A 17,912-nucleotide genomic window follows, 5' to 3' on the forward strand; every position below is an offset into this window, starting at 1 on the left:
AAAGCGCTGTGCGATCTTCTTGTAGCCTCCTCCTGCTTTGTGGGCATCAACGAGTTGAACTTTGAGAGAGCTGGACAGCTGCTGAGAGGAGCCCATGGCTGCTGAGAGACGGGACCAGGTTTGACAACTCAGAGCATTTATAGAGCTTTGACATGTGCATCACCAAGCCGAGGACTGTCCATTGATCACTGAGCACCAAAACAGTCGGAAAAATGTCCCACTGGACCGGAAGCCCGTTTGTCCCACAGCCCGAAGCTCCGAAGCTGTTCCGAAAATACACGAGTGTGTTTGGACGCGCAGGATGAAGTCAGGGGACCATCTTCTGCTTCTTCTTCGTTGCTTTTACAGACGGTTTGTCTCCAAAATGTTGCATTAACTACCCCCTACTAATTATCTGATCTAATATAAACGTTTTTTGTTTTTGTTTTTGTTTTTTTTAAGAATAAACCTTAATAAACATAAGGAGCGTGTCTGAAGTCATGTCTGCTCATTTACAGTCAGACTGCAAAACAAACACATCCTGCATCACTGCGAGTTATTTCAAAAACACTCCTGCTGCCTAAAACAATGTAAAATGTTTGTTTTGTCATTTGATGAAAACACTCATAACTACAGTGACATTCCATCTCCAGACTATGGAGCCAGCTCAACCATGTAAATGATGTAGTTTTGGAGAGCAGTCTGCTCAGAAACTGTCTCTTTTGCCAAGAACAAGGCGGAGAAGTGAGAACTGCTCAAGAGTTCATGTTTTATCTGATGAAAAGGGCCAGTTAAATCACATCTGGTATTTAATAACATCACTGCTGTTAGTAATAAAAATCACAAAACAGTTTCATGTGACAGATTTATGATGATTAATACTGTTTGGATCTGTGTCACTTCAAGATAAAAACTGAAACTATCAGGTGTGGATGTGACAGTAGTTCACTGATCAGATATTCTGAGACTATGATCACATCGGTCTGTTGCTGTTAGTTTAGAAATTCACTTTATGTCTTGGGTTGCTAAAATTGAATTTCACTCTTTTCAAGTGATTTGCTTTGACTGGACCTTCTCATCTGGGACTTTCCTCCAGAATCTTAAAATCTTATTCTAGGCTTGAGCTTGATGGAGGACAAATGCCAGGATAAAGCCAGGAGACATTTAGATTAGTATAGCATAAAAACTGGAAGCAGGGAAATGGCTAACATTTGACTTTCACTGCAGATTGTGTATCTTTGGACAGAGCCAGGCTGCTTCTGTGTTTCCCGCCTTTATGCTAACACAAGCTAGCCGTCTGCTGCTTGTAGCTTCATGTTGAGAGCTGTATGAATCTTGTGATCAAACTGATTACATGTTAGGAAATACACTGAATAAGTGTATTTCCTAACATGTCCAGGAGTTCAAGCATGAATTAAAACCAGCCTGTTGATTCTTTCTGCAAAATCAAGTTAATATTTTAATAATTTTACCTCTTCTGCATTTACAGAAGGGAGCTTGGTTGTTGGTTGCTTCCCATGAATGTAATTTATTCATTTATTTTCCACTGCAACTCACTTTCGTTACAGGTTAGCTTTATGTTAACCGGCTAATGGCACGTTTACAGGCAGATCCACCTCTGAGAGCAGAAACACAAGACCACCATTATGACTGCACCTGTCTCTTTTACTTGTATGGAATTTTGTTGAAATCCTTTACACAGTTATTCCACATAGAAAAATACCAGCCATCATCTAGAGACTACTCTGTGTCACTAAAGCTTTGACTTGTGCAGCAGTTGTTGGTTTTCAAACAGGTGAAACCTGTAGAACAGCAACACAGGAAGCATTGTGACTACATGAAATTATCTGGCACATAACCACATAAACTGTCATTTTATAAATCAGTTTTTGTACCCCGTTTCATGCTAAGCTAAGCTAACTAGCTGCTAGCTGTAGCTTCATATTTAACGTTACCATGAGACCTTAATATTAATCCTCTCATCGAACTCTCTTCCAGAAAGAAAATTAGCGTAATCCCCAAAATGCTGAAGTTTCCAGCTGCCAAACAAGATTCAAGTGAAATTCATTTATGTGGAAATAAAGAGGCCATGATTTCTCTAATAAAAGTTTGTAACCTGGTCCCTTTTATATCAAATATCTGATTGTTCCACTTGTACAGTAACAGGATGTACCCTTGATATCAGCTGCAATGCAAAATACATTAAACAGGGAAAAAACCAAAACAAATCTGACATGTGAAGCTGCGGTAAAAACTGAGGTAAGATGGAAATGGTAGAAAACAGTTTAATCAGTAAAAACAGGAGCGGCAGAGTAAAAGAGACAATTCTCTGTTGGGATACCAGAGTTGATATGATTGACCTGGTAGTGTTGATTCTTATGGCATGAAATTTATACGTTAATTTGGTAAAATGGCATCCATGAATATCACATCCATTTGACTGAAAGTAGTAACTACGATAAAAGATATTTCCTCCCAAGTGTCAAGAGCGATTCCTAAAAACAGGGTTTACATATTTACTTACATTTAGAGATATGTCCTCGATTCGATTCATTTACAGGCCACTCTGTACAGTAAAAATGGATTACAGCTCAAACAGTATTACAGCACAATTTCGCATGTGTTTCATTATTTTACAAATGACAAAAGCTTCGTAGCTAATCTATAAAATACAGCTGTTTTAGTCACTGAACTCCAATGAATGCATTCATCCCTCAGACACAATGATGAAAAATGAGAGCGCCTTTAACGTCCATAAAAAATGTGCTCTCGGTGATTTACAAAAACAAAAAAAGATGTATCAAAAGTCCTTTTGAGTCCTTTTCAGGTCTGCACATGCAGGTTTGCCCTCTGGAAGGCTGATCAGTGCAGAAGGCCGTGAGTCTGTGCAGCTGTGAACAGCTGTTGCCTCTGGAAACATCCTTCATTAATGAAAAATGGCTTATATGGAGCATCCATTAACAGGAGGGGACGGCCATTTCTTTCTTCCTTGTTTCAAAGTTCAGAAATCCACAGAGAGTTCTGCGTCTGCAGACGACCTGCACTCGACCGGTTTGTACCTCTTGGACATTTCTGGCATGTAAAGTAACTCAACAACCTGAGTTTGAACTCCTCAAACCTCAGACTGGCACAAACACTAACAGCTCAGCTCCTACAGTAACAGAAGCAGGCAAACCAGGAAGACATCACAAAGTAGTTATGCATGAAAAAAAGGAATTTCCCTGAATGTTTGCAAGCCTACAACTAAATGACCCACCCCCCCAAAAAATGACAAACATGAGCTTTTTATTGTTCCACAAGCTTCAAAACAAAATATATACCTTGGAACAACAAACAAAAAACTACAAAAAAAATTTAGCAAACGACCGCCAACAAATCTGGGTGGTAAATTAAAAAAAAAAAAAAAAAAGTGCATTGCTTCAAGTATGTAAACAAAATGATTTCTTTAAAGGGAGAGTGAGACTCGTTCTGTCAGTGTGCGTGAGCCCGGGCCAGTGCAGTGACTCCTGAGGTTTGGCACACATGTATGAACACAAACACACACACACACACACACACACACACACACACACACACACACACAGGATCATGAAGACGAGGGGGAATTCCTTCTTTTTCCATAGTTTTTTGTTTTAAGTTTAAGTCCGGTGCTCCCTGTTTGCAGTCAGTGCAGAGGAAGGAGGCTCTATGACCTGCAAAGACACACCCCTCCATCAGCGTGGTCACATGGAGGTGTTGCAGTGGCTGCTGGGAAAACAGGGTGGTGCATGGAGGAGGAGGAGGGCGGATTCAGGATGGATGGTGAGGAATGCAGCGCAACACAAGAAAGAACACAAAAAGAAAAAAATAAACACGTGAGGTGATGAAACAGTTCCACACACACATGCGCGCGTACACAAACACACACACACACACACACACACACACACACACACACACACACACAGAGGTTGTGAGCGGTGATGGATGCTAAAATGATGCACCAATCTGAAGACAGTGATCCTGATTGTTCTGAATGAGGATCAGAGCTTCATGGGATAAAATTAAAGAATAAAAATCTATGATTTTTGGAAAGAGAGAAGGAGCAAAGAAGGTTGATTAGTAACTACAATTTATATTGTTACTGAAAATAAGACTCAAGAGCTGAGCATTTTGAAGCGCCTTTGATACATGCCTTTAGAAATATACATGTTTTAACCAGCCTCCTGCCTCCTATCTCTACTCAGCTCACCACTCATATGCAGTTGGACATACAGCAGCTAAGCTTTAATTCCATCATTTTCTTCACATTGGACATGCAGATCTGCAGCTTTTCAGACAGATCGGTGCAGTTAAAGTGGGGAAACTTCACTGTCCTCCCTCGGCACTAAATTGTTCACAGAGATTTTTTTACCTTCTGTTAAAATATCTGGATGTTGAGCCTGAGCACTTTGTTTGCAACTGACTCAAATGTGTTCACAGTACAGAGAATCAAAAATTTTCAAGTATCCAAAGTTGGCATCAATTATCAGATCAGAAATCTTCTTTTTAATTAGTTCTAGATGCTTTCACACCCAACATGTTTATTTTGGTTAAAACTAACTCTGGTGCGTTTACCCGCTCAGTGCGGCTCGTTCAGGCTGCTGTGAAAGTTGTCACTGTAGACCAAACAAACTGGAGCGGTGTGTTTGTGGTGGAAACGTGATCCAACCTGGATGCGATCCAACTGCTAAGCATACTCTGCAGGTTTTTGAGTGAAACAATTGGGTATTGATACTGACTCTTTGTTATCGTATTTGTACAAGTATCCAAAAATATCAAACAGTGGCAAGGCTTCTTTTGTATAATGCTGTGTAATGTTTTTGCTATAATTGACCGCTTCAGTGTTGGTGCTTTGGCTGCCTTATTTCACACAACATTGAACATTAGATTTGCATTAAGCTGTCAGAAGCCTTGAGACAATGATAAAAAGCTGGAGCTGCGTGTCCACAAGGAAGCAGAGGACAGATGACTACAAGCGAAACATCTGTGTGCTGCACGGGCAGTGAGCATTGAACAGCAGCTGCCACTGATCCAGCCTGCACACTTCACTCATGTTGCTACATTTTGGCTCCAATTCCAGCGTTATTGAAGTGTTTAGGATCCCTCCACACTGATAGCAGGATGGGTGCTGTCTTCATTTGGTTTAACATTTAACATAATTAGGTGGAAATGAGACAGACTATAAGCAATGAAAACAACAATCACTGAGGACAGCGGCACAAATCGCAGTTTGATGCAGACAGCTGAACGAAACGCTGAAGGACTTCTGTGACACACAGAGATACAACAGTGGACACGCAGGTGGAAAACAACACTTATCATGGTAACATCTGCCATAGGTTCATGTGGGTCTTAGCTTGTGGTGATACTCACTCTGATCCTGATGAGTCCCCGTCCACCGTCCCCGCCTTGATGCTCATGGCGACGCCGTTAAGATGATCCGGCAGGCTGGGTTTTACAGGGCCGACTCGACCGTCGCTGGAGGACGATCCCTGAGGAGACGCCGTGCCGGGGACGTTTCCACTAAGTTCGTTGTGGATGCGACTGAGACCGTTTCTCTCTACAATAGGAGACAGCTGCTTCTTCTTTAGGATCCCTGCACAGGATAAAAACACGATATGATGTCACTATCATATCATTATGTTGAAGCAATACAAACAGACTTTATTTATGACTATCTCAAAGAAGATGAGCCACAACTCAGACCAGGTGGAAGTGGACCACATGGTCAAGGAAGTTTGTATTTATTTACGGACGGTGTTACAGGTGTTTGCGTGGGGCTAAACTTTACCTTTGTGAGGGTGGGCGCTGAGGTTTGGCAGACTGGGCAGCAGCACCATCATGGCATCCTGTGTCCGGGTGTCGCGGCCGAGACTCAGCTCTGGATTGGCCAGATTGTCTGGCTTCAGTCTGTCTGTAGCTGCGAGCTCGCTGTCACCGCTCACTGCTGCTGCATAATCTCCAGGCCAGTACATCTTACTCAAACTGTTGTCTGGAAAACGGAAACAAAGAATTCATGAAATAAAGGAGAAAGACCTGCAGTGACAGACTAAATACTAACAGCTTTACGTGGGATTAACCTACAGAGAAAGTTCAGGTGGGTTTACTCTCCACTAGTGTGTTAATGAACATATGCGTTGTTAAAAGCATGCAGCTGTGCCACAGGCTGGTGTTTGAGATCCTTGTCGGTGATGTGACATTGGTTTAAATTAGCCCCAGTTTGTGCCTCTCATCCTTCAAGACCATCTGGATGAAAAAATATTCCATCTGTTTCAAGATAAACCAGTTTTTTTTAAGCCGTCTCTCAAGTTGCTTCAGTATTTCCTGACATGACACACAGTATGTCCTTGTTCTAAAGTTGTATCTCATCTCATCTCATCTCATCCACATATAGCAACTTAGATGATAATGACATTTTAAATTTTGGTTCAATTGAGCCAAGACACTGACAGTCACAACTTGAGAAACAGGTTAAAAATGTTTTCATGCAACAGATTTTTTCATCCAGAGTGTTCGAGGATTTTATTTTTAGAACAGCAGGACGTGTTGTGGGTTTTCATAACACGTGTGATAACACGAGAGGCACAAACTGGAGCTGGCTTCACATGAGCTTCTGTACCGTGCGGTTGTGGTCTCTTGCCCGCATTAGATGCCAGGTTTTCCCAGCATTCCTCCGGGGGGAGAGGACCCTCCTCATCCTCGCTGTCAGAGGAGTGTGTGGAGGCGTAGGAGCCGCTCTGGTCGTCCTCCAGAGACAGGTCGCTGTCCGAGTCGCTGTCATGATCTACACACAGAGGGAGGGGAGAAGTTAATGAGGTCAAATCGATCGCTGCAGTTTAACTAAATCAGAGGGACTGAATGAGAAGAATACCATTCAAGTGCTCTTTAGTGTCATGGAAGAGGGATGTGTGGTCGTTCAGAGCGATGTGTGCCTGGCTGTTACTCAACCCATCGTCCCTGAAAAGAGAGAAAGATCAGTTTACTCCTGTCACTCTGCCAGGTGAAGCAGATTATTCATCTTTAGTTCTAGACTATTTCCTTTTACCTGAGGACAAATGGCACGTAGCTCTGCTGACTCTTGCCACTCTGCATGGTGCCGTTCAGAGACACACTGGAGTCTCCAAAGGGAAGGTGGTACAACCGTCCGTCCATGTAGTTTGTGTTGCATTTGTAGCCCTGCGAATAGAGAAGAGGAGGGGAAATGTTTTAAGAATGAGAAGAAACACATTAACAACCTTATTATTCATTATTTGATATTCATTCATGATCACATTTCACAGTTAGGCGTCTCTTAAAAATACAAACTATTATGGCTTTTTTTTTTACTTCCATATCAGCCTCACGCTCATTGGATACTCCTTAATAGGTACAACTTAAAAAAAAAAGGTCACAAATATTTACTGTGATTGATTTTTGCCTCAAACAGAGTAAATGGTGCGTTTTTTGGGGCCTATTTTAACCAACAGAATAATGCACATTACTAGTGAGCATTTCCGACAGTCCCCCAGTGCAACACTGTGCTCCATTGATGTGTTTTCAATAAACAATGGAGCTCTATGGTGCAGAGGAATAAGATACATCAGGCTGTGGCTACACAGACAAACTGTTAATACAATTCATTTCATTCAATTCATTACTGGCTTGGTCTTTTGGGGGATTTGTTGATAATAATACAGAATATTGGCAGCCTTTTCCTTTAAGGTGGAAATTGTATCTCAACACGTTTCTCAACACTTGACCCTGGTATTAGTGTCAGTAAAAGCTCAAAGTTAACTGGAGGTAGTTTCAGGTTTTGGAAACAGATGCCATCATAGTGAAAATATAAACACATTGACCTCCTGGTCTGAGGTCATTACAGATGTGACGTGTGTGACGTCAGCAGGTTTTATAAGAAAGCTCCCAACATGCAACTACAGCTGAGCTCCATATCCCAGAGGTGTCTGACTGAAAGGGGTTTTTCTCAGAGGAACTCACTGAGGCCTTGGATTTCATCATATGATCCGGGCGCTTGCGGCTGCAGCAGTATTTCATGGCATTCCTCGCCTCCTTATTGAAGACGATGCGGAAGAAGAAAACAAAGGGACCCTGGGGGTTGGACAACGGAAAAGGGTAGAGGGTCAGAAAAAAGTCAGAAATCAACCCGTCAGACTGATTTCAGAGGGAACCGCAGGGCTCACCTGCACACAGTTGAACCCAGCGAACAGGTAGTGGAAGATGATCATGTCGCTGTTGACGGAGAGGAGCGCCAGAAAACACGTGACTGAAACCAGGAGGAGAACGCCACCTGCGGTCTTCAGGCCCGAGCTGCAGAATATGAAGTCGCATGAGAGAACATAGAGAGACATTAGTGAGCAGCTGTCAGAACCATTTCTCCGCATTCACTGATCTGAAGATGGAGCCGGATGATAAGTGGTCCACGCCAGGAGAGACAGAGCTGCACATTGTCTCATGAGGAGCGCTGACCACAAACCTTTGGCCAAAAAAGTCCCTTTAGAAGGTTACTTTTTAAACGTCCATATATTTGTTCTCCATGTTGTCATAACTTGCACAGGAACAAGGAACAAAGCATTTCACTGCAGACTGTGTATGACAAAGCAATCAGAGGATTTTTTTTTCAAGTTTAGAGATTCCCAGTCATTTGCCGCTTACAGTAATTTTTAAATGACACAATACAAAATGCATAACAGGGCAGCTGGGACCTGAGAACATGCTGCAATTTTCATTATTTTAGCTTGAAAGTGACTGAAACGATTGTTCAACTATCAAAATGGTTGCAGATTATTTTTTAGTCAACTCACTAATCAATTAATCAAAACTGCTGAGTGAGCACAAAACAAATCTACACTGTAAAGTCAGGAGTTCAGATTGTGGAGTTCAAAATCAGTTTAAGAGAGAGAAGAGAGGGTCAAATAAAAAACATTTTCCCCCCCGTGTTTATTAATGAGAGCTTCTCTGTCTCCACTCAGTCCAGCAGGGGCAGATTATTGAGGTTCGGTCTGATGTCACTGTTACTAAATGCTGACGTTGGGACACTCACACACGAGGCTCTTTCTTCTCAATGATGTGGTGTCTCAGCGAGCAGGAGGCTCTGGACGACAGGATGTACAGGAAGATGTTCATCTGTGGACACAAAGGCACACTGCATCACTACCAACAGCATGGCAGGAGACTGCCAAACATCAGGGTAACTTTTCTGTCAGGATATTTCCTTTACTCTTGTACACCTGCTGACGGTAAGTCAGCTGAACAGTGATGGTGTGTTCACTGCCACAACATGTGCTGCTCTGATGAGATGATCATGAGTCAGCATGTTACACTGAGGTGTGTCAAACATTTCAGAGGGAAATATTGTACTTTTCTCCCCACTACAATTATTGGAAAGCTTTAGTTAGTAGTTACTTTACAAACTAAGAACTTATAAAATATTAAATTTGAACGGTTATAAAAATACAGCTGAAACTATTAGTCGATGAATCAGGTGATAAATATTTGATAATTGCTTGTATGCAAAAACATTTCATGGATCCAGCTTCAAAAATAAGAAGATTTGCTGCTTTTGTTTCAATTATTCTTCTCAATTTAATTTATGTACTTTAATTTGTACTGTCAGTTGTCACTTTGAATTCAGGGCTCATTTGTGACTGCAAACCAAAGGATCAATTAATGGAAAAAATAATCAGCAGATTAATCCATAATAAAAATAATCATTAGCTGCAGTTCTATTCAAAATAGTTGGAAATGAGCTCCACCTCAAACAACTACAGCAATAAAATCCTTCTTTTACATTAATGCATCAGTAATAATAATACCCACTAATACATATGACATTTTTCTACATTGAGTACTTTTCCTTTTAATACTGAAGTATGTTTTCCTGATTATACTTACATACTTTTACCTAAGTAAAAGATCTGAGTACTTCCTCCACCACTGGTATTGCATCAGTACCTGTGAGCCTTTAAAGCCCAACAACACAGATGTGTACTGCTGTTGTCACATGTGTAGTTTATGATGTACAACAGTCTCCACGAGTCCATCGCAACGATCTGCAGGGACTCACCGACGCCACCATGGCGATGGGTCCAGCAAAGCTCCAGATGAGAGTGTCGTACATAGACAGCCAACAGAAGTCTGGGTTCCCATAGCCTTCAGGGTCCAGTCCCACAGCCAAACCTGGAGACGAACCCAGACACACACACAGATTTAGATTTTTTGCAACAGTATATTTAAATGCACAATGTCATTTTCTGACTGTAATTGTCATCTTGACATCAGAACAGTGGGCACAGTCACTGAACAATAACAGATAATCACACTGTCAGACTATGAGCATGTTTTATAACAACTGACTGGTACGTAAAAAGCAATCAATAATGTCAGAAAGTTAAACTCACAGGACAAACCATATGTTTATTACCATGAATTCATCTTTTCTTATTTCCCCACCTTTCATTTTTGTTTAAATTGATTTTCTTAATTGTCTCTTTTCTCTATATTTCAATTATATTTTGTGTCTCTACCGGTCGTTTTTTAAGTGTTGAGACATTTGAGATACTACAAGACAAAAAGTGGAAGCAGGAGCCTTCCAGGCTTCTCCACCTGTGCTCCTGGTGCATTTTTGTGCTTTTAAGTGACATTCAGACCTGTGATGAAGGCGGGCACTCCCCAGCCAATCAGGTAGTAGAATCTCATGGGTCCATAGTTGATGTCTCGCACTTCGCTGATCATGCGGTAGATGTGCAGCCCCTCCAGGAACAGCCAGGAGAAGGTGCAGAGGTAGAAGAAGTGCAGCAGGATGGCGATGACTGTGCACACAAACTGCAAAGAGCGACATGATTTAAACATGAACAGATGAAAGGAAGCATTAGAAATCAAGTCAAAGAGACGGGAAACTAACTGATTACCGGGTTGTCTGCCTGGTTGATGCCCAGGATGAAGATGAGCTCAGAAAGGAAGAGAGCGGTGGCTCCGTTGTTGATTATACTTGTCTTGTTGCACTGCATGGCTCTCAGACACAGGAGGAAGATCGTGGTGAGGAAGAGGAAGCTCAGCGTCACTCCCACCGTACTCCACGTCAGGATTTTGATTGGCAGAATCTCTCCGTTCTGACACAGACGTCATGGTAAGGAGAGAGAAGTTAAAGGTGGAGTGATGATATGTGTGGTTTAAGTCAAAAGTCTCACTGTCACTCACCTCCCTCCTGGAGATGTCCATGAGCACGGCGAAGCTGGTCATGTGATAACACTGACAGCTGATGTGGGTGTTGTTTCTGAAAACCACCTCGCAGCCCTTTGCTGACCAGCCGCCGCTGCCCCCTCTGACATGAAACACAAAGAGCAGAGACAAAGTGAGAATGACACAACTTCATCCAGCTTCCTCAGCAGCTCTGTTGGTGTGCTGATGTCTCACAGTATGGTGTGGTTCCAGAACACGCAGATGGGTTTAGAGCGCTCCTCAGTGGTGACCAGGCGGAACTGCACGGTGATGGGTTTGTCCAGCGTGTGCTGCAGCAGCTCGTCGTTGTCGTGGACTGTGATACTGACCACCGGTGTGTTGATGACTGGACGCTTTGGCACCCTGATGACGGAACATACAAAGTCACATAATTAAAGGCACAAATTCACCAAACCTTTTTATATTGTTCTACAGTAGATTATAATATTCTCTATTTCTGTCGCTCATTAACTTTGTCGCTTCGACAGCCTTTCTGTGGCTCTCAGCCTCAAGCCCACTGCTTCCAAGCAGTTACAAATAAGTTTTATATAAAGAGAATAAATAGCGTTGGGGGCTATTTTTGGGTTAAAATATATTTGATGCAACAGTGAGTATTTAAAGCAGCAGGATGGTGCATGTGCAGTATATACACAATATAAAAAACTACATTCATACATTCAGATTGCTTGAAGCCAGTCAAATCGCCCTACACTGCAGAAAAGGGACCAGCCTGTTTAATTTTGAACATTTCTGCAAATTGTTCCACTTTTGCGGATCATAATATTTAAAAGCCAGTTTCCCAATCTCAGTATTAATGTATTAATTTTCATGGATCAAACAGTTTTGGGACCTTGTGTAGTGTGAACTTGATCTATAGTTAAGAAGACATGTAAGATAACCACAGAAGTGCTCTGCCAACGACTGACACCCGACTTTCTCACATAGTAAACAACAATGCGTTCTGAAACCATCCCCACTTATGAACCTCAGGGCAGAATGATAGACGGCATCGAGAGGTTTAGGAGTGGAGGCGTGAGAATGCATATAAATTACATCATCATAGTCCATAACTGGGAAAGAGGTTGAGTGGACCATTTGCTTCCTGCAGTTCTCAGAGACACTTGCCTTATTTCTATAAAAAATATGCCAGTTTTGCTGTAAATGTCTGAGGTCATTACTATGTTTTTCGAAGCACAGCTTGTCATCCAGGCAGAAGCCCAAGTATTTATCTGTGTTTTACAGAAATTTTATGTCAATTCAAGTTGGCTGCACAAGACATAAATCAAAATACAAGTTTTTGGATGACAGTGGAGGTGTATGGCACAGAGGAATAAGCTATAGCTATATTTTCCATGCAGAATAAAAGTGTAATTTTAAATTAAATTTTTGATAGAAGATTTCTATTGATTCAGATTGAATGTGAACAGAGGGAGCATTCACTCTTCTCACCGGAGACTTCTCTTGTCAGGGTCATAGCTCTCTGGTAACAGCGAGGCCAGGCTGTGGAAGATGATCACACTGGCGATGGCGTCCTGCTGGATGTCGTCAGGGTGGCGTCTCTTCCTGTTGGCCGAGCGATTCCTCAGCGTGGACTCTGGGAAGACATCCAGGTGTCTGTGGCCCTTGGTGTCAAGAGGTGGTTGGAAGACTGAATCGGGCAGCGTGACGGCCGTCTCCAAGTCCGCAGGACGGGGGCCCCTCAGGGACTGGTACCGCGGGAGTTTGGCTCCGGCGAAATTCATCTTTTTCAGACGATCCACAGAGATGACTGTGGAGAAGAACATACACAGGCAGAGTCAGAGAGGCTGAAAACAGGCAGAGCTCTGGAGGCCGTGTTAGAGAAAACACAAACAAAAGCTCTGTAGCCTTTAATGGTTGTCAGCATGTCACATGCGGTAGTCCCGTGGTAAAACACTCACCTATGTGAGGTGTGACGATGGTGAAGGGGCTGAGGTAGGTCTTCCTCATGTTCTGAGCCAGTGTGTTTGCGTATTCCTCGTAGTGGCGCAGCAGCGCCGCCGTGCCACCCTCCGTGTGCTGGATCAGCTCCCAGTGCAGGCGTGTGTCTGGAGACAGGATGGCGCTGCCCACGCGGACCAGATTCTGTCAGAAAACAGCAAGAGTTCAGTGTGACAAGATGTCACAGCAGAGAGTGAAGCGAGGTGTGATGTATTCCCTGCAGATACAGCATGAAAGGCTGTGAAATCCGACCAGGCAGGACTGTCTCTCTGTTTATACACCAATTTTGTTTACCGCAAAAACCGTGACAGTCACTTGGTTTTACTTTGTGTCATGCTGTGCTGTGAAGTTCCCAGCAGAAATATACAGTTTGTGGTTGTTCACCTCAGTGAAGTGGACGTCCTGTGTGGCTGTGAGGTTGAAGCCCTGCTGGTTGCTCTCGTGCTGCAGCAGACTCTGCATGAGCCGATATGCTACCTTCACATCGCTGCCGTAGTAGTTCTTTGTGTGCAAGGTGGCGTTGGCCAACATGGCTGCTGTCTGCTGAACGTGTCCAGAGTCCAGGAGAGATGCGTTACGAGAAAACTTGTCAGACTGGAGGAAGGAAAGGACAACAACGCTGTTAGCCAAGCTAACGTCGTAACTGAAGGGATGGCAGGGTTTTTTGGTCCAGACTGACATATCTCAACAAGAATTAGATGAACTCCTGTGAAATTCTGTTCAGACATTCGTGGTCCTCAGAGGATGAATCCTCATGACTTTGGTGACTTCCTGACTTTTCCCTCTAGCTCCACCAGGAGGCTGACATTTTGGGGTTTTAGTGAAATGTCTTGACAACTTTTGGATGGATTGGCATGAAATTTGGCGCAGATATATGTGGTGCAAAGAGGATAAATACTAAAGACTTTGGTCATTCCTGACCTTACATGTAGCACCACCAGCAGGTCAAACTTTTTTACTTGTCCAGACTGAAATTTCTCAAATACTGGATGGATTGCTGTGAAATGAGATATTCATTATCCCCAGTGGGCGAATCAAATGAGTTTGGTGACCCTCTGACTTTTCCTCTGGTGCAACCATGAGATTTTCTGTCAAATGTTTCAACAATTATTGGATGGTTTGCCATGAAATTTGCTTCAGACATTCTTGTACCCCTCAGGATGAATTGTAAGAATTTTGGGTGGGTTAGTCCAGTACTTAACTTCATAATCAAATACCTTTCAAAATAACAATATCCCCACCAGCCTCACCTGTACCTCACCTGCTAATAGACAAAATTAGCATGCTAACATTGTAAACTAAGATGGTAACGTTGGTAAACATTATACCTCTAAACATCAGTGTGTGAGCATGTATCCATGCTGAGGTTAGCATTTCGCTCCAGGCACCATTGTGCCCAAGTGCATCTGCTAGCATGGTTACAGACTCATAGTTTGTTTAAATCATTCAGTAGCTACACACCAAGGCTTTCAGCTTGCTGAAGGTAACAGAGGTACAGTTGAAGAGATTGGGAGGCAGCCAGCCCTTGTGCTCATCACAGTGGCGGATCGCTGTGCCTGAGACAGAGAGAGCGAGAGAGAGAGATAGAGGTGAGGAACAGACTGCAGCTGAGAGACAGCTTGAGGCAAGTTTCATATATTGCCATGATTTTATGGTAATTTGATGAGCTGCCTGAAAAACCATCATACCGAGTGTTCCCTTGGGACAGGGAACTGCTGCAGGGAGACCAAACTTAGTCCTGGGCCACCAGATCCCAGCCTCGATGGCCTGAGGGCAGCTGTCATAGATTACTGAGAGAAGGAGAAGGAAGGAGAGGAGAGAGAGATGGAGGACGAAGATGATGAGGATAAAAATGGAACATCATTTTATATATCTGTAGCTATAATGAAGCGGGGATTATAACTGAAGCATTACAGTAAGTTGATCAAGTCGTGTGTTCTGACCTTCACAGCCGTTAGGAGAAACCTCAGCGAAGGGGTTGTCACAGCGGTCACACTGGCGTCCGATCACCCCGGGTTTACACTGACACTGGCCGTTCTCTCTGTCACACGCTCTGGAGAACGAGCCGACCGGGTAGCAGTCGCACAGCAGGCAGGTGTCGCTGCCTTCCGGGCGGTAGTGGTTGTCCTGGAAACGGGATCGGAGAGAGGAAGTGCTGATTAACAATTTTTTTGAATCAATTCTCGAGCCTCCCCTCATTATCACGTATCCACACACGTTCCCGCCTGAAGGCTTTGACAAGCTGCAGCTGCTTGTTCACAAACATCTGGTTGCTGAGGGATGAGTTTCTCAGTTATGTCCCATCTACGTTTTCCTTGTGAGACTTCAGCTATGATCCAAAGTCATGCTACATACAACAGCACATCACAGGTTTTCAGTGTGTTCGCAATGGGAGAGTGACACCATTAAGATTACTCTGAAAAGCTTGACTTGTTGCAGCTGCTGATGGATAAATAAAGTCATTGCTACAATTAGTGGCTTGTGAGAAATCCCTAAGTAAGAACAGAGTTTACTGGACTTCCTCCGGATGATACAAAGACACGCTCCAAAGAGACGCTAGTTGCTGGAGATGCACAGAAGAATGCACGTTAATGAATGTTTTGCAGAATGGTGCTAAAATGCAGGAATATTGAGATAAATGTTCGTCAGGAGGTCCCTCTTGCCCATTTGTGTGAGGAGATCCTTCCACTTTGAAAGGTCAGATCCATCAGTGCTTTGTAAAAGGGTTCACACGACCCTTTTACTTGTCCCACAGTGGAAGTCAGTGTATGTGACATCACTTACAAACTGGCTTATTTACATTAATGGACCTTTTTTATTTTTATAGCTTATTCTGTTGTGATACCAAAGCTTGACTTGAACATTGGAAACCTGGATAACCTTTAAATAAATGAAATGAAAAGGTATTCACACTCATTTTAGGTTTTAAAAAACAAAACAAAAAACAAGTAGATAAAGTGCAGATGGTGGTGAGGCAGCTCCAGAAAGATTTTGGAAAACAAAATAATCTTTGGAAAAATGTTTGTCTTTCTCTTTGGGAAGTTTAGTGGGCAGTATCACTTTATACTATGTATGCATGACATCCTTCAACAACCTGTTTACTGCTTATTGCTAGTAAGTAACAAAGTTATTGTACATGAAGTACGATCTTCATAACCTAACCTTAATAACTCTAACCCCAAGAATCAAAGCTGCAGGCCGGCGCTCTCACCTTGCACCGACACTCTCCGCTCGTCTTGTTGCAGTCAGAGTCGAAGCCTTTGTCTGTCTGACAGTTACAGGGGCCGCAGGTCTTGTGACCCCACCAGCCTCTGGGACACGGCAGGTCGGTCCTGTAGACACATGTATCAAATTACGTTACACTGCAGAGTAATAGAGCACACAACACAAGAAGAACCATGATCAACACACACACACACACACACACACACACACACACACACACACACTCAGTTTGACATAAATGTGAACCGATTTACTTTTTCTCGCAGTAATGGCCAAAATAGTTGCTGGGACAGTCACAGGTGTAACCACGAGAGGAGCTCAGCTTCCTGGTGCAGGCTGACTCGTGCTCACAAGGGTTTAATGAGCATACATCAGTGCAGTTGGTGCCATAGTAGCCTGTGAAAAAGGTAAGAAAGGTAAATACGCTGCTGTGCTCTCACAACATGGGTAGAACCAGAAGAGAGGACTATGTATGAAATGGTCACTGCGACACAGTAACAACTCGCTTTTCAGCCGAGTTACTTAAAAAACAGGTTGAATTAATATTTACAGGATGGTGACTGAAAGGTTTTGAAAGGTTTAAAGTGACCTCCCGGCCCTGCAAAACGTTCCGATCATGTAAGCGGACTGACCAGCGAGGCAGGTGCAGGAGTGGCTGTCCCAGTCGTCGCTGCAGTAGCTGTTGACAGGACAGGGGCTGGAGCTGCAGGGGTCGGGCACGCTGCAGCCTGGCTCCACGTTCACCTTCCTCGCCTGAGACAGACTCAGAGCCCCGCCCACACGCAAACCCTGCAGGTTAACAAACAAACAAAGACATGCATGAATCCATGGAAGCACGACACAGTTTGCAGATACATTTGCAATTTCAGGTGCTCTCGGGTGCAGTGTTGAACTTGCAAAGGACCAGAGAATATGCTGCAAACAAAGAAGCTGCTTTTTTGGATGTGTCTAAAAACACTCTGAGGTACCAGTCTGTGTAAATGTTCTGCAGCAGATGTGTACCTGCACTCCATCATGAGCTCAAGAAGTTTAAACTTTTGCCAAACACGCTGAGTGAGCATGATTTTCAAATCAAAAGGCAAGTGTTTGGGTTAAAAGCCGATCAAATCTGGGTGAAGGATACACATAACCATTGTTTCAACAAATTTGTAATGACTGTATTTCAAAATGTAGTTTGCTTCGCCTTGAGAAAACAATGTTTATGTAATCTTAACATCCACTAATATTATGATTATTATTATTATTATTTATTCAATAAAATTTGGACAAATCTTGAGTATTTTTGATCTGCAAACCAATGTTTTCTAGATGCTCACAGAAACAGTTTGGATTAAATCTGCTTTTAAACATGATAACAAACGTTGATATGAATGCAGAACCCACGGACCTGTATACAGCCACGGAAGCCATGTTGAATTTTCCCATCAGGCCTTGCCAAACCACCAACGCTGACAGTCTTCAGCTTGGAGTCTCGCAGCTTCCCGTCCACCTCCATACTGGCCTGAAAAAGTGCA

At 43.1% G+C, this 17,912-nt stretch overlaps 1 protein-coding gene across 4 annotated transcripts in view; it reads right to left on the minus strand.

Moving 5' to 3' along the window:
• Positions 1-1,297: 1,297 nt before the first annotated feature.
• The window catches only part of celsr2 (cadherin, EGF LAG seven-pass G-type receptor 2), a 61,657-nt gene continuing 45,042 nt past the window's right edge, over positions 1,298-17,912 (minus strand). Inside the window, exons 11-34 of one of the 4 annotated variants that reach the window (XM_076757888.1) lie at positions 17,786-17,899; positions 17,031-17,187; positions 16,653-16,794; positions 16,385-16,505; positions 15,117-15,300; positions 14,862-14,963; positions 14,635-14,729; positions 13,558-13,767; positions 13,134-13,317; positions 12,664-12,982; positions 11,410-11,577; positions 11,194-11,317; positions 10,905-11,105; positions 10,644-10,818; positions 10,061-10,173; positions 9,038-9,120; positions 8,178-8,304; positions 7,975-8,085; positions 7,046-7,176; positions 6,872-6,957; positions 6,620-6,784; positions 5,792-5,992; positions 5,374-5,596; positions 1,298-3,671 (exon numbers count right to left, since the gene is read on the minus strand). In XM_076757888.1, the coding sequence (XP_076614003.1) occupies positions 3,665-3,671; positions 5,374-5,596; positions 5,792-5,992; positions 6,620-6,784; positions 6,872-6,957; positions 7,046-7,176; positions 7,975-8,085; positions 8,178-8,304; positions 9,038-9,120; positions 10,061-10,173; positions 10,644-10,818; positions 10,905-11,105; positions 11,194-11,317; positions 11,410-11,577; positions 12,664-12,982; positions 13,134-13,317; positions 13,558-13,767; positions 14,635-14,729; positions 14,862-14,963; positions 15,117-15,300; positions 16,385-16,505; positions 16,653-16,794; positions 17,031-17,187; positions 17,786-17,899 (3,543 nt within the window). In that variant the 3' untranslated portion in view covers positions 1,298-3,664. Of the gene's footprint in view, positions 4,038-5,373; positions 5,597-5,791; positions 5,993-6,619; positions 6,785-6,871; positions 6,958-7,045; positions 7,177-7,974; positions 8,086-8,177; positions 8,305-9,037; positions 9,121-10,060; positions 10,174-10,643; positions 10,819-10,904; positions 11,106-11,193; positions 11,318-11,409; positions 11,578-12,663; positions 12,983-13,133; positions 13,318-13,557; positions 13,768-14,634; positions 14,730-14,861; positions 14,964-15,116; positions 15,301-16,384; positions 16,506-16,652; positions 16,795-17,030; positions 17,188-17,785; positions 17,900-17,912 lie in introns of all 4 variants that reach the window. The other 3 variants (XM_076757879.1, XM_076757870.1, XM_076757861.1) reach the window with 3 other exon arrangements.

This window comes from Chaetodon auriga, chromosome 2, assembly GCF_051107435.1.
Source record: "Chaetodon auriga isolate fChaAug3 chromosome 2, fChaAug3.hap1, whole genome shotgun sequence".
In the NCBI taxonomy this organism is placed as follows: Eukaryota; Metazoa; Chordata; class Actinopteri; order Chaetodontiformes; family Chaetodontidae; genus Chaetodon; species Chaetodon auriga.